Source organism: Lepidochelys kempii, chromosome 2, assembly GCF_965140265.1.
Source record: "Lepidochelys kempii isolate rLepKem1 chromosome 2, rLepKem1.hap2, whole genome shotgun sequence".
In the NCBI taxonomy this organism is placed as follows: domain Eukaryota; kingdom Metazoa; phylum Chordata; order Testudines; family Cheloniidae; genus Lepidochelys; species Lepidochelys kempii.
The window spans coordinates 42,177,610-42,198,716 of NC_133257.1; the positions used below are offsets into that span (position 1 = coordinate 42,177,610).

General features: G+C 42.8%; 1 protein-coding gene across 1 annotated transcript in view; it reads right to left on the reverse strand.

Moving 5' to 3' along the window:
- Window positions 1-7,226, reverse strand: part of SDC2 (syndecan 2) — a 96,667-nt gene extending 89,441 nt beyond the window's left edge. Inside the window, exon 1 of the mRNA XM_073330513.1 lies at window positions 6,758-7,226. Coding sequence (XP_073186614.1) covers window positions 6,758-6,817 — 60 coding nt within the window. The 5' untranslated portion in view covers window positions 6,818-7,226. The remainder of the gene's footprint in view (window positions 1-6,757) is intronic.
- Window positions 7,227-21,107: the final 13,881 nt, after the last annotated feature.

Genomic DNA, 21,107 nt, shown 5'->3' on the forward strand with positions numbered 1-21,107 from the left:
TTATTTGTTTTCATGCACATAATGCAAAAGATAGAACAGATTTTATCTAAACTTCCCAAAATAAATTCACCTTTGGGCTGAAACAATTTAGCCTAAAAGGGAAATTTGAGTAAATTGTGTATAGCACTAAAATAGGGATTTAGAATGAAATGCCCAACTCACACTTGAGTTAAACATTGCTTATGTGGCATTATAATAGCTTATTTCCTGACAAGGACAAATTCCACAGATTCATCACTGCACTATTAGTCATTATTTCACTCTAAATGAACCCACTGCTCCAGATCCAGACAAAAAATAATTCACTCAGTGTAAGTATGTCCTCCAGTACAATGGTTTTCCCACTGCTGTTGCAGAGCACACACATTTCAGGTTGCTGCCTGTAATATCTTTTGATATTATCTCTCAGGACCATGCTATTCAAAAAAAATAAATAAATAAAACCACTCAAAATAGAGATGGTTATTGTTACAGGGTCCGTCATTAATGCACTCTCTTTATTCAAAAGACTTCAAATCATGTTTCAATCTGAACAAGAGAAATCATGTTCTCAGATCAGTAATGCAATGTAATCTATGCATAAATTACCAGATCTGTAAAGATTACCATTTGTTTTGTAAGCATGAACTAAAGACAACAAAATCTGTTCACAGAACAGCCTAAAGTAATTCTCCCATATTTGCTACAAACAGGAAACCATGTCATGCCACTCTAGTAATGTGACTTGAACCAAGACCAAATTGCTCACTTATTGCTTGCTGCAGTTAAGACAAGAGGCACAGCATAAAAGACATCTTTATGGCTTAGATACAAGCAATGTCTTACAGGGGTCTAGAATAAGCTTTCCATTCTCAAAAAATAACATCTCTCTGTTAAAAAAAATATAGTCAGTCAAATCTAGTAAGATTACAAAAAGGTGCTTTTCCAGAACTAGACAAGCACTCTTTGTTCAAAGTCTGAGCCTCAATAAAGCTAGTAATTCTTTGCCATAAGGAAAATGTTTGAACTAGTGAATGAATGGCAAAAGTCAATTTGGAAGGATAATCTGATTAATAAATGCCATCCATATGCCACTGCTGCTGTTTTAAGACAATTGGTGATGAAGAGAGAGAGGCATACAAAAAATCCATTCAATATATCAGTTAGTTCCTAAGGTCTCCTGCTTGTCCCTTTAAGAGGCTCCTCTGCATGCCCAAGATTCCCTGCTTTACAAGTTACACACAACATTTAAGGTAGCAATCCTCTTCTGATGAAGGACTGGATCATGGATGTCTTTTGAATCCCTCAGATGTCTCTCCTCTTAATTAGCTGGAGGAGGTCTTTGCTGATCGGTATAAAGAAATGATCTCTAATCAAGAAGGAATCTGTCAGGAGCCAGGCAGGGCATTAAAAGGCAATGGTATTAGATTTATGTTTAATGGACTGTTAAAAAGTGAGAAATATCCAATGTTCAGAGACACTAAAAACCACAGGAAAACAGGATGCAAAACACAAGCTGGGGATTTAAAAAATCCACACCTCTACTATCCAGTCTGGCCTTGTTTTGGTCATCTTGAGTTTTAGTGATATACATGTATAACTGGGGGGAAAGGCAGGAAGTGTTATATAAATCCATGGTACACCCACATCTTGAATACTGCATGAAGATGTGGTTGCTCCATCTCAAAAAAGATATATTGGAATTGGAAAAGGTTCAGAAAAGGGCAACAAAATGATTAGGGGTATGGAACAGCTGTCATATGAGAAGAGATTAATAAGACTCGGACTTTTCAGCATTGAAGAGAGACAACTAACTGGGGGGATATGATAGAGATCTATACAATCACAACAGGTGTGGAGAAAGTAAATAAGGAAGTCTTATTGACTACTTCTCATAACACAAGAACTTAGGGGTCACCAATGAAATTAATAGGCAGCAGGTTTAAAATGAACAAAAGGAAGTATGTCTTCACACAACACACAGTTAACCTGCGGAACAACTTGCTGGAGGATGTTGTGGGGGCCAGGACTGTAGCAGAGTTCAAAAAAGAACTAGATACATTCATGGAGGATAGGTCCATCAATAGCTATTAGCCAGGATGGGCAGGGATGGTGTCCCTAGCCTCTCTTTGTCAGAAGCTGGGAATGGGCGATAGGGATGGATCACTTGATGACTACCTGTTCTGTTCATTCCTCTGAAGCACCTGGCATTGGCCACGGTCAGAAGACAGGATAATGGGCTAGATGGATCTTTGGTCTGACCCACTATGGCCATCATTATGAGGTCTAGATCCACACAAGGCAGATTTGCTCTTCAGTGGTGTGAGGAAGATCCATGCAAGTCAAAGTCCATCTTCATCACACCATTTGAAGCAACTAGCCAGCCCAAACCCACCACAGCAGGCAGCCAAGCCATAGTAACATCTCTGCCTCTATGTCCAAGCATCATCCAATTGTGGGACCAGATCCCAAAACACCAAGGAGTTTATCTTAATCTGTCCCTGAATATTAGGCTCTCATCTACTTTCTAATAATTATCTATTCAGTGACTACAGTTTAGAGAGACATAAAAGACAATGTCTCAGCCCCTAAGGACTTCCAAGTATTAAATTAGATGCAATCCTGGCTTCATGGCTACCATGTTCAAAATGGAAATTGGTTTATGACCAAAGGCCAAATAGTCAACTGGTTTCAATATTTTTTAAGTTTAAAAACCATGTATTGAACTAGGAAAGCCTGGAGGTTTAGCTCAGCCCAAACTACCCTCTGACAAATGAAAATATTTCCAAGTACATGACGGTGCTAAAAATATATTAAAAATACACACCAGCATAAGTCTGCCAAAGCACAGCCAGTATCAAAGTGGTTCAATAATTTCAGATATTTAAAATACCTTGTTAAACATACATGGATGAAGGACTGGGATGGGTCTAGTCGGAAATGTAGCTAAAGTAAGAAAGAGCAGCTTTGACACACTATGTTAGCATGCAACAGATACTTAACAAGACACTATAAGGAAATACTCCAGCCTCTGGTTTGGAGTAAATATGGTCCACCCAATGCGTCTTTACAGTCTATGTATGTACATTAGGAAAAGCAAAATTTAAAAGTAACCTTTGTTTAGAAATGCAGTGAGATACTCCGAGTAGCCCAGCAGATTAAACTAAATTTACTGAAAATGGACACTCTCCAGATAAACCTAACATGTGACTCATTATTTCATTTTTTCCTCTCCCCTCTCACTCAGATATCTGTCTCCAAAGTCCATATCATTCCTTCTTCTCAATTCAATACCAAACAGCCCAAAACTCGTGGGCAACCAGGACACAACAAGTCAATACAGGAAAAGATTTTAGATTCAAGCTCTTAAGAGGTCAAATATTTTTCAAATGATACTGGATACTGCCCTGATATTTGTCCTTCTAATGGCTGAAACACACTGTGTCAAAGTCTGTTCTGTATGTCTACTTCACAGCAATCAGACTAGAAAGAGGGAAAACACATTGCAGAGATTACTAAATTCATGTTGATATATCATTGTACAGTGTTATTTTGTACTAAAAACTAAAGACCAATCATGTGCATCTTTGGGCTTTTTGTAATAAACCACAGGGCAGAGATTCAAAACATACTGTTAATTTCTAGTGAAGAGCAAACAGAATCACTCCTTTTTAAATTTATCTTCATAAAAAAGGAATGCTAAAGGTTCTTGTGTATTCTTGTCTCTTTTTTTTTCAGAAAGCTACTAGAATACGACTTACAAACAACTACTTGACAGTGCCCCCTGAGAACTGATAGACTTTTAAACATCCATATAAATTCCTCTTATCTCCAAGATTCCTTTATTTTATTAAGAACTATGTTTATAAAATCCTCCTCTATCTTTTCCTAAAGATAGCTCTAAGAAAAAACTTAACTAGAGAGGACAGTACATACTTACAGCCAGATACTAGAAACACAGTGAAAGAGCAATTAGTCCTCCTTTACTTATACAATAGTTTCACAACTTTCTTCCAGCTGCAAAGGCACTGCACTAAAGGCAAGCCGCCAGCACTGCTCCCCTAGATACTTTATGCTGCACTTCCATTAACCCATAAACCAAGCAGCACTGATACATTCCCACAAACTGGCCTCATGGCTCACAGCGGAAGAAGGCAATAGTCCTAAGGCAAAACATAAAACTTAATACTTTACTAATTGCTGTGGCATTTTAATGGTTACCACACCATCACAGAACTTCACAGCTATGGAACTTCTAGAAGCAATTATAGCTGTAAAATTTAAATAGAAAGTATTAAAATATACTGTACCTCATTAAAGACTTGCTATAATGAACTGAATCAAATTTTTATTTTTCATAATACAAACTAAAATCACTAGTTATGCTGGATTGCATTTTTTAGTTATTTTAAAAAAGTATTAGCCTTAAATGGCTTTCATGAACAACCAGCTGACCACTAAACAAGAGATCCTTTATTGTGTTCATATTTAAATAATATCTAAAACACTTTCAAAAGATATTGCACTTGAGTAAGATTGTTAACCACAGTGGAGCAGCAGTTCATTGTAATTGAATTGTCAGGGTACCTTAATTTCATATTGAGAAATGTTAAAGATCCTAAAAATCCTGAGTCACCTTCCCTCAGAATTTCGAAGCACTTTACAAGCATTAGTGAAAAAGCCTCAAATGCTAGTAAGGTATTATTATCCCCATTTTATGGAGAAAGAAAGTAAGACACAGAAGGTAAGTGACTCTTTCCCTACAAGGGATTCAAATCCTTGCAGCTGACTTAATTAACTAGAGGGCCAAAGTTAGTGAAAATACATTTGTGATTTTTGAAAGCATACACAGCAACATTAGACTAAGCTTCTCAGAGAAAAACATCTGTAAAGTGTTATCAGCGGAAGAGTCATCCTTAAATCTCTCCATGTTTTGAGGAGGCTCCACTTGTATGTTTCTCTCACAGAGGAGCTCTTGTTTTCCCTGACTGTGATTTTAGATACCAGATTGCCTGGAATGTTTCTCAAGGGTAAATACTCGTTCTACACTAGGAAGCTCTTTTTTCAAAGTATAAAATAGTCTGACAAGCTCAAATTCTCAATTTTATTTAAAAAATCCTTAAATGAAACGAGGCAAGCTGAGGTTAACAACATCACTTTATGTGCTAAAGAAATGAGGGTAAAAGACCTCAACTTTTCTGAGCTATTGATTTTTTTTCCAGTAGTTGTGATGCAAGTGTTACACAGAAAGCTGCACAGGGAATACAGAATGCAAGCAAATCCCTCCAGGGAGTCATGTTGACTCCAAATTTCACAAACTTGAGAACATTACTTCTAACCTCAAAGTAAGGGGGGGAGGGAGGAGAGAACACAAACATGCCTCATGGGAGCATTTTTTGTAGTCTTCTTTTACCTCAAAAGTTATAACTTAATTAGGTCATATGGTAGATAGTGGAGATACAAAATGCAGCCTTCTTGGGCAAGTAAGTGCTGTAGCTGAATCCGTCAACTCACAAGGGCATTTTCAGGAACAGGGATTTGAGTTATTTTGTAAGGCAACAATTCCCTTCACTGCAGAGGAAAGAATGAGAGGCAGGACAGTCTATTGGAGAGCAAATCAGAAAACACATACCGTTCTTAAACCAGAGCACAGGAACTGAGTACCAAACTCCTACTACTTGGGTGGGAGAAGGAGGGAGGAAAAGCAGGAGACAGCAGTGCAACCACTTAAAGACCAAAAGTCTTCCACTGCCCTGAGCACCATTGTTACAGCCCAGAGGAATCCCTGGTGGTTTCTACAGCTAAAAAGCTGTTAGTGACTGGAAAACAAGCAGGAAAGAGCACAAGCCAGACATATTTTCTACATTCTAACTGTGCCAACAAATGCCCCTCTCCGCGCCACCAAAATGTATTAACCAGGAGAAGGCAATCATTTTTGCAAGTCACAAACCTCCAAAAATATAGCTTCTGAGAGAAAGTACTGTCCTATCATTGTACACAGCGAGGTTAATCTAAATGCAAGACGAGTTTCAAACTTATTTTTAGTGCAAGGCTGCGTGAATTCTGAGCCCCGTCCCATCACGTTCGCCTCCAGTCCGCCGACAACGCTGCGGCAGCAGCGGAGCCCGCAAAAACACCAAACTTTATCTTCTAGGGTGCGACGGTCACACCAAGAAGAGTCAAGTCTCTCACACACACACACACACACACACACACAACTCTCCCCTCCCCCGCCACTGGCTGGCCCAGGCTGTGTTTTTGTTGTTAAGAAAAAAAAAAGCCTCCAGCTCCCACCAGATGTCTGTCGGAATCATAATGTACAGCCCCGCGCAAAGGGGGAAAACACCCCTTGGACAGATCATCGAAGTGCCTTCGGCAGTCTCCTGCCCAGCAGAGGTAGCAGCAGCTCGTCCTGCCGCCCCTTTCCTGAGACAGTATGGAAGAAGCGGGTTTCTCCCCCAGGCAGCCTTGAGGCTGCTCTGCCTCCACACCCCCCACCAAAAGTCTCCCCCCAGAATGGGGGGGGGGGGAATTACTGCACAATCTCCCTCTCCCCCAGGACTTTGTCTAGTCACGGCAAAGACTCAACAGGAGCGGGGAATCGCTGCACCTCGGCAGAGTAACTCCTGCCCCCCTCGGAACTACACTGTGCCCGGCGGGGATACAGGCTTGTTTGTCCGCAGCTTTCCCGGGAACGCCACCCGGGGCTGGGGCTGCCACCCGGGGCTGGGGCTGCCACCCGCAGGGGAACCCCGTCCCCCACTCCCAGCCAACTTACCGACTCCCCGGACACGCAGGCCACCAAGCCACAAGTGAGCAGTATCCACGCGCTCCGCATTATTCCCGGGGTGCAGGCGAGGCAGCTGCCGCTTCAGGCAAAACCCAGCCGCCGAGCAACCCCCGGCTGCTTCGCCACCACCGGAGCCCGCAGCACCAGCAGCAGGGACCCCGGGCGCTCCCTCCCTCCCACGGCCGCCTCTGGCGCCGCCGCTTCTCACTTGTTGGCTGCCTGCGGGCAGGAATCCCACGGGACCCGGGGCGGAGTTGGTCGGTCTCCCTCCTGCCCGGGGTGGATTTTATTTTCCCTGACACCGTTTCAGCTGCATCAATAAATGAGGGAGCAAAAGTTTGGGAGCGCGGAGGCAGCGGCTGGGAGAGCAGAGCTCGGTGCAGGTCCCTCTCTGCTCCCTTCTCCCTCAGTCCAGAGCCTGCCTCCGCCTCTGCGTGTGAGAGGAGGCAGCAGTGCGACTCCTAGTTAAACCCAGGAGAAATTCCTGCAGGATTACAGCACCGATTGGCAGCTCAGGCAGCCAGTGGGAGGAGGGAGGATTTGCAGCAGCTCTCTTTTCTCCTTGCACACATCCAAGCAACTTTTGGTTTTGGTGCCCTCCCCCCTTCTATTTTTTGCCCCCTTTAATACAAATGAAAAGCATTTGCAACGCCACGGGGCAACCGAGGGGGAAATGTTCCGCACGTTTTTGCTTTGAAGCGTGAGAATTGGGCCGATATAAAAGAATAAACTTGGAAAGATTTTTTTTTTTTATAACTTTGCAATCTGACTTTTTTTTATGCTTTCAGATCCTTGTTTGGAGCGGTGATCTCCCTTACCCCATCCCTCATTACATGTTACAGTATGTTAACATAATGGCATGCAGTATTGCCAACTCCATTCCAACATCATGAGACTGGCTAAAAAAACCCAAGATTGTTGAAGACTAGCATCTAGAGGTCGTTTTATTTGCTCTTTGGGGTTCAGATTGTCAAGCTTTTCTGTATGACTGAGGGCTAGAAATTTACTTTAACAAAAATGAAATCTGAGCTTCAGGTGTAATCATACAAAATCCAGGAGCTGGGGCTTTAAAAAGGACAAATAGTACAGTGAGCTCCACCATAAATATTGCAACACCTGGCACCCTATGAATATGTACTTTGACTAGACAGTATCCATGAACTGTAATGGACCTGTAATTGTAATGGGATACCTGTAAATGTAATGGAATGTAATTTGGATACCAACTGGGAAAGCATACGGTTTCACCCCCTTCTACAAATTGCCCCATGTGACTTAATTCAGGAACTTAATTCAAGTTGCAGTGGGGAAGGTTTAGATTGGATATTAGGAAAAACTTTTTCACTAAGAGGGTGGTGAAACACTGGAATGCGTTACCTAGGGAGGTGGTAGAATCTCCTTCCTTAGAGGTTTTTAAGGTCAGGCTTGACAAAGCCCTGGCTGGGATGATTTAACTGGGAATTGGTCCTGCTTGGAGCAGGGGGTTGGACTAGATGACCTTCTGGGGTCCCTTCCAACCCTGATATTCTATGATTCTATGAACTAATGGTTGACATTCTATGGCCTGTATTATGCAGGAGGTCAGATTATCTGATCATAATGATCCCTTCTGCCTTAAAAATCTCTAAAGACTCAGAATGGTGGAGAAGAAAGTTCAGTGAGGTTCTCCTTGCAGAGTTTTCCACAAATCCTGTGTCTCCTCCCCACACTATGGTTTGGACGCTGAGGGCATAATAATTTTATTAAGATGATGTTAAAATAAAAAGAAAATGGTACAGAGTTTAAGCATAGAAGTTTCTGGTTATCAAGGAATAAGGTACAGATTATCAAGGGGTGCGAAGTTCGTTTTAGGAACAAGTGGCATAAGAAATACATAATCTGCAATATCCCCGATTGGGGGTAAAAGGTTAACGGGTCAAATTACAGACATTGAGATATGGGGGTATGTTGTTCATATAATGGCTATGTTCAGGTGTGGAGTATAATGAGTGAATAGATGATGAGGATGGATTTACCCTCATTTGGTGAGATTTAATGTTCAGTGAGTTTATGGTTCCAGTTCATATGGTGTAATGGAAAAAGTCTCTCGGTCCCTTTCTCGTAGTGGATGCACGATGTCGTACCAGCTCACACCTCCTGGTACTGTCGGTGGCCGGTGAAGTGTTCGATGTAGATGTCCCTGGGCCATCAGATGGTGTCCGAGACCATGAGGCGCCGCATGAGCCATGCATAGCATCGACCGATCCCACAGGTCCGCAGCACACGCTCGTTGCAGGGGTCCCAAGCGCCCAGAGCTCCGACGATCAGGGCGTCCATCTGCACCTCATAGCCCTTCGCTCTCAGGGTGTCGGCCAGGGGGGAGTATTTTTCCAGCTTACGAGCTTGGGCTTCGCGGAAGGCCGGGGTCCTGTTCTCAAAGGAGAACGTGACGTCGACGAGGATGATCTTTTTCTGGGCCTCATCGGTGACTACCATGTCAGGTTGCAACTGTCTGTCAGTACCGAGGATGGCGCAGTTTACAGTGATCTCCCCCAGGCGCGGTGAGATGGCTTTCACCAGGTGGTTCTGGGTGGCATCATGGCGCAGCTGCCAGGCTCTGGAGTGGGGCTTGCAGCTGCACAGGACTTGGGGCAGGGTCTCGTTGAGTAGCCACATTTCCTGCAATGCTTGTCTCGGTTCCTGTGGTGGACGGTTCCGTGTCTACACTGCAACAAAACCCCGGAAGAATCAAGTCTTGGAGCCCAGTTCAACTGAGTCACTACTCTCTGGTCTCATGGCTTTCCTTGAGCATATCCCCTACCAGCGCAAAAGTTCACACAGTACAAATGTAACCGCTGCCCCTCCCCCACCAAATCCCTTCCTCACACATAGATCCACAGAGGAGCCCCTGTGGCAGGAACTGAGGCAATTGGGCTGTGGGCGACTCTCTTCCATACCAACCGAGCAGAGTAACTGTCACATCCCCTCCATGTGTGTGGATATGATGCTGAGACAACATAATAGTAATAATATTCATCTAAATACTGATTTTCAGAACATATCTTGTCATCACTTTTTACATAGCACTCCCTTCTGAAATCCACTTTGGCCTTTTTTATTTTTTTTACATCTTCAGAGCTTTGCGCTGTACAATCATTAACCAATCAATGGAGAGTTCTGAATAAAAACTGATTGCATAATATATCACTTCATCTTCAAAGCACACAGTAAACATTAAGGCCCTGATCTGGTGATGTAATGTGGGTGGGCAGGCCCCTGCAACTGCATGAAGCCAATGGGTTCTGTACAGATGGAGGGGTCCACTCAGAGTTCTTGGCTGGACTGCGGTATAACTATTAATAATTTCAACAACCCTGTGAGGTAGGTCAGTATTATCCTTTACAATTGAGGAAAGTGAGGCAGAGGGTTTAAGGCTCCCATCCTGCGAGCTGATCCACACAGCCAAACCCATACACCTACGCAGAGTTCCATTGACGGTGCAGCAAATGTCCATCGGCACGGATCAGCTTGCAGGATCAAGGCCTGAATGATTTGCACAAGATGAAAGAGGAGCTACAATTAAAGTACAGGACTGTTAGGTATTTTCTCTGGTTCCTTAGTAATGGCTGTACATTATGTTTAAATGGTAAAAGCAGTATACAACATTAAAAACAAAAACAACATAGAGGGAAGAGCAAGAAAGAAAACCCATGTGCAGGAAGTGCCATAAGGAATCTGAGTATTGTTTAAAAAAAAACCAAAAAACATTACTATGGTGGGTTATTTTAGCCTTCATGTGCATATGTTTTAAACACAAAAAAAACTTCATTTGCATTTTTGTTCCAATCCTTCTTGCTCAGGGATTTACCTATTCTGTTCTAAAATCCACTCCAGACCAAAACAAAGGCTACTGTTGACTAAGGCCTTTATCTTGCAAGGAGCTCCTCATGGCAGATCCCTGCAGTAATGGGGCTCCTCCTTGGCCCCAAGTGTCTATCAATAGAGTCTAGTACAGATTTGGGGCCTAAAACTTAGCATTTGTGGCCCCAAATCTGCAAACATTTATGTACATGCTTAAGTTTACACACACATGTAATCCCATTGAAGTCAAGCATAAAGTTAAACACGTGCATAAGTGTTTGCAGGATTGGGGCTCAAGATTGCAGATATAAAATAATTTTGTAAAAAAATGAAAGGGGGGTAAAAGTGACTGTAAATAAAAAGAAAAGAAATAGCCCTTTTGAGTCACAGGCGTAGCAAAAATATGTCCTGAGAGTCACTTGCTGCCTTCCAGCATTCCTAACACTATCCTGTCCGGAGCTCCATCCATATTGCAACAAAAACATTTATATGTGTGGCCCTATTCCACAACAGCTGTGCTACATAATCATAGCCAATTGTGCCTGCACCTGCTCCTGTTGTCGCCCTGATTTTATAGGGACAGAGGCAAGAGGGAGGCCCAGCACGAAGCAGAAACAAAGTGTTTTTCACCCAAAGGAAGTGTGTAATAAGAACTACAATGGGAGAGTAACCAGAGACAGGCAACATAACAGAGCTGCCAAGAAAAAGCTGCAGGCCTGGGACACTTGGGATCCAAACCTCAGTCATTAATCACTGTGTTGCCTTTGTGTTAAAAACAGTTCACCCACTCCTCTTTTAGGCCCCTTAGCATCTGTATTATCGTTGCAAGGGTAATGGTCAAACCAGGTTATTATAACATGGTTTGGATGGCTAATAGGGACAAGGGCAAATCATGTTAAAGACATTTTTAAAATGTGCTTAGCCCAGGTAGACTACAGCAAGGTGTTTTCAAATCTGATTGTAGACTAGAGATAAGGCCAATACACCAACCCTTACGAAGATCTAAATCTGAACTTCATTGTTTGGGTGGGTGGAGATCTCTCTCTCTCTCTCTCTCTCTCATATATATATATATGGGGAACAAACCCCTGAATTTGGGGAAAGTTTGGCCATGAACCCTGGATTCATGGCTTGGAATCATTCACATTGGCCAGTCAAAATATGGTACAACCAAAGCAACTACTAATCTGCCTAAACCAGGCTAAAGTGCAGTTGTTTGATAGTGTAGACATGGGCTTGAAGGACTTTTCCTTTAGGATGTAAAGTGGTTTCTCTTGTATTTCAGTGAATAGTCATGGTTAGAGACAGATGGCATAAAGAGTGGGACTGTGAAAAGACACACAAGGCTTTGGAGGAAGTTGGTGAAAGACTTAGATCAATGGTTCCCAAATTGTAACACTTGCTAGGACTCCGCAGAGAGCTATCTGGTTACCTGGTTCTGGCATAGCTTCAGCCGTTGAATCACATTTAAATATAGCTTTTAAAAGTCACTAAGTACTCTCCTAATATTAATTTTTCATGTGGTCAACTGCTGCAGTTGCCACAGGTGTGTTATACAATTATAAATGGGAGGGGAGGAGATCCGTACAAGTCTGAATGGGAAAGGAACTGCCAACAGTACAATCTGTCTATTAAGATGTAGCCAACACTATAAAAAAGCTGGAGAATGCCAGGTTGAAAGCATCTGGAGAAGTATAGAGAGCAGATCTGAAAGCCTCACAGCAGCAATAAAAGAGGCGGTGCAGAGTAGTTGGTTGCAGCCAACATTTGTTGTATAAATGATCGGTGCCTTTACTTCCGCTGGGAATGGAAAAGAGTTGGCATCACATTAAAAGTAATAAGAGGTCATAAGTTCTCCTGGATAACTTATACAAAGAGGAATAAAGTATGAGACAAGAAACAAAGTAGATGATTTTTTTTTTGAGCCAATGTGAGTAATTAATTATCTGAAGTAAACTGATTAAAAATACCCCTGCTGTTATCTGACCCTCCGTGAGTGGAACTTCTCAATACAATCCAAGAATTATTATAACAGAATTCAGTACAACCCAGGAATTAGTATAACATTGTGAAATTTACCCAGTCCCATGCTTTTATTATAAGACCACAAAAATAGTCCTTCTCTATGAACATATGAATAACGCTAAAGGTGTTCAAGGACTATAATGTTCTTTTGGCTTCCTTATAAGCATGAAACCTAAGCAGTGGTGAGCTGGAGCCGGTTTGCACTGATTCGCATGAACTGGTTGTTAAATTTTGAAGCAGTTTTAGAACCAGTTGTTAACCCGCTTCCCTGCAGGGGGCACTGAGGCTTTGATAGGCTCCGGCGGAGAAGTGATGTAATTCCTTGTCCGGCCGCTGGGGGCGCTGTGCTGCGGGAGCCATGTGGGCTGCCGCCTGGCCCTGGACACAAGGCCTGGTGCGGCTGCTGCTCCCCTGACCCCTGGCCCTGGGGCTCCTGCTGCTGCCTCGTGGGTCCCCGGCTGCTCTGCTGGGCTTGGGCTGCGTCCTGCTCCTCGGGCCACTCCGAGCCACTCTCCCCATGAGCACCCACCACCCTGCCCGCAACCAGCCCCTGCCTCCAGCCACCCCCACACCCCCCCGTCTGCAGCCAGCCCCTGCCGCACCCCCTGCCCTGTCTCCAGCCAACCCCTGCTGCACGCAACCCCTGCCCTGTCTCCAGCCCCTGCCGCATCCCCTGCCCACAGCCAGCCCCAGCCGCACCCCCTGCCCTGCCCTGTCTCCAGCCAACTCCTGCCGCACGCACCGCCTGCCCTGCCCTGTCTCCAGCCAGCCCCGCACCCCCTGCCTGCAGCCAGCCCCTGCCACACCCCCTGCCCTGTATCCAGCCAACCCCTGCCGCACACACCCCCTGCCCTGTCTCCAGCCAACCCCTGCCGCACGCACCCCCCGCCCAAAGCTAGCCAGCTCCACACCCCCCATCTCCAGCCAACCCCTGCCACACCCCCCTGCAGCCCTGCCCAAAGCCAGCCAGCCCCACACCCCCTGTCTCCAGCCAGCCCTGCCTGCATCTAGCCCGTACCTCCAGTCAGCCCCTGCCCTGCCTCCAGCCAGCCCCACACCCCCTTGCCTCCAGCCAACCCTGCACCCTCCTGTCTCCAGCCAGCTCCGCACCTGCTGCCCTGCCCGCAGCCAGTCCCACACCCTCTGCCTCCAGCTAGCCCTGCCCCACACCCCTGACTGCAACTGGCCCTACGTCCACTGGTGCTCTGCAGTTCCCAGGGCAGTAACCCCACACACCTGCTTCAATGAGGGGGACAGGAAGCAGCTGGGACCCACACATGTGCACACCCTAGGGTGACCAGACAACAAGTGTGAAAAATCAGGACAGGGGGTGGGGGGTAATAGACACCTATATAAGAAAAAGATCCCAAAATCAGGACATCTGGTCACCCTAGCACACCCCCGGGGAGTGGTGGGGACCCACACATGTGAAACGGAGCTCATTTCTATTTCAGGCCCATCTTTTTAAAAAAGAACTTTAGGTAGGGTTAACATACATCCATATTTTCCCGGACATGTCATACTCTTTGGTTCTTAAATCACCGTCCGGGAGGAATTTTTAAATTTTAAAATTTCCTCCCGGGAAAATACAGATGTATGGTAACCCTACTGGTACAAAAAATACATACTGTGCACATCCCTTAAATCAGAACTTTTTATAGGGAACCGGTTGTTAAGATTTTGGCATACAATAAGCAGACTGCGGGGGGAAGGCACAAGGAAACAATCAGACAAAACCTGACAGCATGAAAAGCAGTGGTCACTTCAAACCAGCTCCCTAACTGTCCATTTTTTTAAAGGCATCATGGCAAAAGAGAGTTTCAAGGAAGACTATGAGGTGGTTTTGTTTTTACAGGGAGCTCCCCTCATGCTTAGGGGGGCAACATGGGAGAAAATTCAGAGGTGCTCCTATGAAATTTAACAAATAAACTATGAAGGCCAGCATCAATGGCAGAGCAGAGGCAAGAGTCAACATCTCAGTAGTGTACAAGAGAAAAGTAGGGTGGGTTTAGGCTATGAAGAACCTTAAATGAAGATGAATAGTTTGTGTTTGATGTGGTAGAGAAGGGTGATCCAGTTGCAAAATGCAAAGAGAATTAACATACCAGCTAGTAAATGCAACAGAATATGCCCATCCCATCCCACCCCCACAACCCAAAGCCCCATGCCCTCAGTCCTCCTCAGATAGATGGTTTTGGCAGCATGCCTTGAAGATCAGCAAATTCAGGTCTACTTAAGAACAAAGATGTTGCTTAAGTGTTTGTCATCATGTATTTACTTTTAGGTATGTGAATAGTCCTATTGACTAAAGAAACCACATACTTAAGTGTTTTTTAGACGGGGGACAAAGTTGGGGAAGCTAATGCTTCAAGTGATATAACTGAAATTTTGAAATACTGTCCTATACGCCCCAGAAGGGTCATGAATACATACTCTCAGGGCATTAGGAAGATTAGAAAGTTGTTGGGCCTGTGATGAGGGTGGCATCAAAACTATTCACTAATCCAGATACAAAGATCGCACTAAAACCCCTATTTGCAAACCATGCTTAATTCCATTCTGATTAGGAAAAACATTTAAATGCATTTCAATTAAGCACATACGTAAGTGCTTTGCTAAATCAGGGCCTAAGTGTTCCATTGGAGACTCTAGTAAAATAAATCAGAAATAGTGAAAGTAGTATCCCGGTGGCCATAGTTACCAAAAATCATGAAGCATAGAAAGTAAACTTTATCTTCCAGACTATGAAACTGGATAGTCAATACCACAGAACTTAAATGCATCAGTTCAGTTTATCTTCCAAACAGAGTAAATTTTACCCATTCTGCCTGGGTAGAACCAATGCTATTAGGCTTTAATTTTTATAACCACAAAATGTTCCCTTAAAATACAAGAGAATTCTTTGTTTCTGAACATTTAATTTAGAACCACTGCTCAATGTTTGCTAAGAAATTAGCATACCTCCTCATACACGACAATACCTACAAATGAAACATTGTTGGTTCACCTTATTATTATGGAAGATTGTATCATGGATATTGTTTGCCTGTAGCACATCAAAGAAAATACAGGAGGGCTTGGCTGAAAGACCTTTTCTTTCAGGTGCACTGCTGAAATTAATGAAAATCAATTAGCTACAGCAGTCAAATGTAGGTCTAACTCAATAATGGAAGTAATAACAGAGCTATCTATTCACAATTTCTGATGAACATAAGTAATTCCCATTCACTCTAAGAAGTGTCGGATTCACAAATTATAGGTGGAACTGATAAGGCTACCTATAGTTAAAGTTGCCAGATAGTTCGCATTAAAAGACCCTATTATCAGTTGCTTTTAATTTTGCCAAACTTTAACCATTCCGGCTAAAATTCATCAGGCTGATTTCTTTTTCTTCAGAGTTTCAGCTAAAATGGATCCGCTGTGACCAAGAATGAGATTAGGAAAAAAAATTTAATATGCGCAAAACAATGTATATTCTTCCAGCCACTTTCAGAAGTTTTAACACCTTCAGGCTTTGGAGCAGGGATTTGAAATTCAGCAGGGAGGGTGGCCCTGGCATTGGGAATGTGCCTTTTGCCATTCCTGTTAAACTTCATCCTTATTTGGCTAAATTATAATTCTCAAAACAAAACAAAACAAAAGTCACAGCTCATAAATCCCCAGTAGAGACTTGTTAAAATTTGGCAGCTAAATTGTCCAAAGATTCTAATTTTATTGAGCATGCTTTGGTCGAAAGCTGCAGGGATAGAACAGTACTTTAACCTGAAACTGCTCCTCTTGGCAGCTGAGGGCTGCTGTGGAGCTGGGCACAGGAACTAGAGCAGGGAGACTGTCTCTCCTGTTATCTCAGTGCTTCCACTGATGGTGCCCAGGCAGTGAGAGGAGGAAGAGGTAGTCTGGTTAGAATGCAGGGATAGGGGGCTTTCAGGTGCCAGAAGGTGGACAGCATCCAGGGGAGGGGCATAGATTGGAGCAGAAGGATGGTAGTTTTACTACTAATAAATACATAAATAATGATATCACCTCACCCAGTGGTGCTGGAGCAATTTGCATAATGGGGTGCTGAGAGCCATTGAACCAAATTATAAACCCTGTATATGATGGAAACCACTTCAAGCCAGGGGGTGCTACTGTAACCCCGCTTCCCTAGTTCCAGCACCTATGACCTCACCTCAGAGAGGGACTATGAAAATAAATGCATTCATGGTTGTGAAGCACTCAGATACTCTAGTGATGACAGCCTAAAAATTGCTCATGAGGAAATTTATTAATTTGTATTCAATGCAGGGTTTGGCTGGAATACAGTAAATGGGCTTGAAGTCCACTGATTGAATGAGGAGGATAAAAATATATATTGAATAACTACCCATTCACTAAATGAAGCAGGGGATCCTGAGGAAAATATAGAATGATCATGTAATTAAAGACTGTATGAAGCAAAAGGAAGGATTTTCACACAACACACAGTCAACCTGTGGAACTCCTTGCCAGAGGATGTTGTAAAGGCCAGGACTATAACAGGGTTCAAAAAAGAGCTAGATAAGTTCCTGGAGGATAGGTCCATCAATAGCTATTAGCCAGTTTGGGCAGGGATGGTGTCCCTAGCCTCTGTTCGCCAGAAGCTGGGAACGGATTACAGGTGATGGATCACTTGTTCATTCCCTCTGGGGCACCTGGCATTGGCCACTGTCAGAAGACAGGATACTGGGCTAGATGGACCTTTGGTCTGACCCAGTATGGCCATTCGTATGTTCTTATGTAAGGATTGACTGTACCTATCATTTAGCACTATTACAAACTAGTCAGATTAGAGATTTGATGTACTGATTAACGCCAAACCCTATTAAGCATTGGGTAGAGACAGAACAAAGTTATTGTCATGTAATCAACTTCCACATGATCCCCTGGATAAAGAAATCTTAGAGGTCATCATTAATATAAATCATCCTTTTATGAAAGGAACAATAGAAATTTGGAATAATTTATTCAGAAAGCTAAGCCCATCCCCAGCACTTCTCAGGTCTACAGTAAAGAATATAGAATTTTTAACTCCACAATAAGCCTGAGATGTTTAGACATTTGGGAACGTACAGGTTTATCAACATTTGGCCAACTGTTTAGAGACCATCCATTTAGATCACTTCATGGAAAACAACAACTTGCAAAAGACATCAAAATTCCAGGATACTAATATCTACAATTGAAACATTTTTCAAGACACCTCGGAGAAAAGGCAAACCTAAGCAGAAAATTGATATAATTTGAGAAACTACTGAGTATATCCATGAAACACAAAGACTTACCTGCCACTATACAAAATAATCTCTAACTGTTATTTAGAGGAAATAATTATGTTCATAAACAGAAAGTTGACATAGGCATAGACTTAAGGAATGGGAAAATATATGGAGCAATGGTCCTCATACCTCAATAAAAACCATTAATAAAACTACATTAAGGTTCTTTAACAATGGTTAAAATTACACAAATGTATGGTATAAGGATGGGCAAATTCTGGAGAGAAGGTAATCAAATGGGAGGATTTCTTCATATATGGTGGACATGCCCCCCCAAATAAGGCATTTTGGAAAGCCATTGGCGAGTCCATAAGGATGATAACCAGGTGTCAGCTGTCAATAACCCCATAGGACTTTTATTAATATGCCTGAAAACTCTTGTTGTATGAAAGCCATAAAGAACTGATCACTGATCTCCTAGTTGCTCCTAGAATTATCACAGCAAGGTAGAGGAGAGGAGAGAAGAAGAGAAGAGAGGAGAGACTCCTAAAACTGTTGACGGATGTAAAAAAGTTTGGAAAATTCTGGTATTAGAAAAATTAACTCATCAACTCAGAGTTCTATAGGGGAGAAGGGAACAAAAAAAGATACTGTATCTACTTAGAGATATGGTAGAACTAATTGGAGTTTGCTGGAAAGGGGCATCCATTGCCTGCAAACCTGATAGTTTGAGAACTTCTTTTTAATACTAAGGAAGAGAGAGAACCCTTCATCAATAGTCAAAGTTAATCTCTTAATTCTGAGTTTAAAATTAGAGGAAACATTAATACTTGTAGAGTTTTGATGGGACAACTAATAAACAGGTTACACATCTAAATTTGAGAAACAGAATTGTAGACCTAAACTTGAGATAATGAAAGACTTTAACCAACACTATCAGCAACAAGACAGAAGAGGAAGATAAACATTAGAAAAGCATCAATGACAATATGATATCAAGACCACAAAGTTGAAGAAAGTGACTGGTAGCAACTTCCACTCTATACAGACATTTTGAAATGAAAGAATGCTGAAGACATTCCTGACACTGACCAATTCTTTACTGACAGTAACGTGGGCATTACTTAATTATGTGAAATACTCCAAGCAAAGGACAGACAAAATGAGTTCAAGGTATATAATTAAATAGTGATAGAAGTTACAGTCATAATTCTCCTCTCACTGTGTAGACCAGGAGTAATTCCACTGGAATCAGTACAGTTCACTGGTGTATAATGGTGTAAGAGGAAAATCAGGCCCACTGTTCTCAGAAAAGCTCAGTGATAAGACTTTAATTGCTAAAATGAAAATGCCATCAAAAGGGTTTTAAGTTCTTTGCAGGATCCAGGAGACAAGCTCATTAAATACCCTATCATACAGGGAATTAGTTCCACATTTGTGAATACAGAGAAGGCAAATACTGAAGTATAGCTAAATGGATGAGCATTCTGTAAGCCTATATTTCAGAAGGTCCAATTTCTCTGGGAATGAGCCCCATACGCTACATCCAGAGAGGCAGAACTAATCACCTAAAATAAATCACCTGAACCTTAGTCCATCTCATACTGAATCCAAGCCAACCCCATTTTTTAAGTTTTGGAAAAGTTTACTTTACTCCTCTTCTTTCCTTTCATATCCCAGGTATGACTGGGTCCAAAGAAGAAAAGCTTATTTACCATTAGAACAGCTTCTTGGACAGTGTTTTCAACTGGATCAGCAACAGGAAGTACTGGAAATTTTGCAAAAAAATCCTGGCATGAAAATGAAATGTTGGCTCCACTGAAGTCCCATTGATTTGTAATGAAACCAGGATTTCACCCATAGTCTTACAATATTTCTCTCCCAGTTTTGCAGATCCCAGAAGTTTGGATAGGATTCACCAAGTGTTTGAAGCTTTGATGCTTATTCAAACCAATGCTAAAGAGCCTCTAGAAATTTTCTCATCATTAAACCCATCCCCAGGGCATGGAAGGCTGAGTAATGCACAAGAGAGAATATCAGAGAAATCACTGGGGGCAAGGGTGACCATGAAAATTACTCAAAGTTCTGAATATAAAATGGTTTTTCCTGGGTCTGATACTATTCAATACTTACATTAATGACTTTTATAATGGAGCAGAGAGTATGCCTATAAAATTTGCAGATGACAAGTGGGGAGGGGTTGATAGCACTTTGGCAGACAAGATTAGAATTCAAAAAGATCTTGACACATTGGAGATGGTCATGATGAAATTCAATAAAGGTGTGCAAAGTACTACACTACGAACAAAAAAAAAGTCAATGCACAGCTACAAAATGGGGAATATCTACCTAGGCAGTAGTACCGCTGAATAGCGTCTCAAGGTTATAGTGGATCACAGATTGAACAGGAGTCAACAATGTGATGCAGTGGCAAAAAAAAAGGCTAATATTGTTCTGAGGTGTATTAACAGGAGTGTCGTATGCGAGACAGGGGAAGTAATTGTCATGCTCTAGTCAGGTCTGGTTTAGGCTGGAGTACTGCATCCAGATCTGATAAGAAAGATGTGGACAAATTAGAGGGGGCCCAGAAGAGAGCAACAAAAATTCTACAGGTTTCAGAGTAGCAGCCGTGTTAGTTTGTATCCGCAAAAAGAAAAGGAGTACTTCTGGAACCTTAGAGACTAGCCAATTTATTTGAGCATAAGCTGAAGTGAGCTACAGCTCAAATTCTAAAGAGGTTTAGAAAACCTGACCTAAAGGAAAGGTTAAAACAAAACAAAACCCTGGTCATGTTTAGTCTTGAGAAAAAAGACTGAGGGAGGACCTTATAATAATCTTCAAATATGTTAAGGCTGTTATAAAGAGGATGGTGATCAATTGTTCTCCATGTCCACTGCTGGTAGGACAAGAAGTTATGGGCTTAATCTTCAACAAGGGAGATTTAGGTTAAATATTAGGGTACTTAAGCACTGGAATAGGCTTCCAAGGGAGATTGTCTAACCTGTTCTTAAACCTCCAATGACGGGAATTCCACAAACACCCGTCAGTGATGGTCTAGGTTTACTTGGTCCTACCCAGAGGTGAAAGTAAGCTGGTACGCCCTGGTACGGCGTACCAGCAAGAGCCGGTGCACCGTACTGGGGCAGCCTGGCTTCCCCAGGGGGCAATTTAAAGGGACTGGGGCTCCCAGCAGTGACTGGAGCCCCAGGCCCTTTAAATTGCCTCCAGAGCCCCGC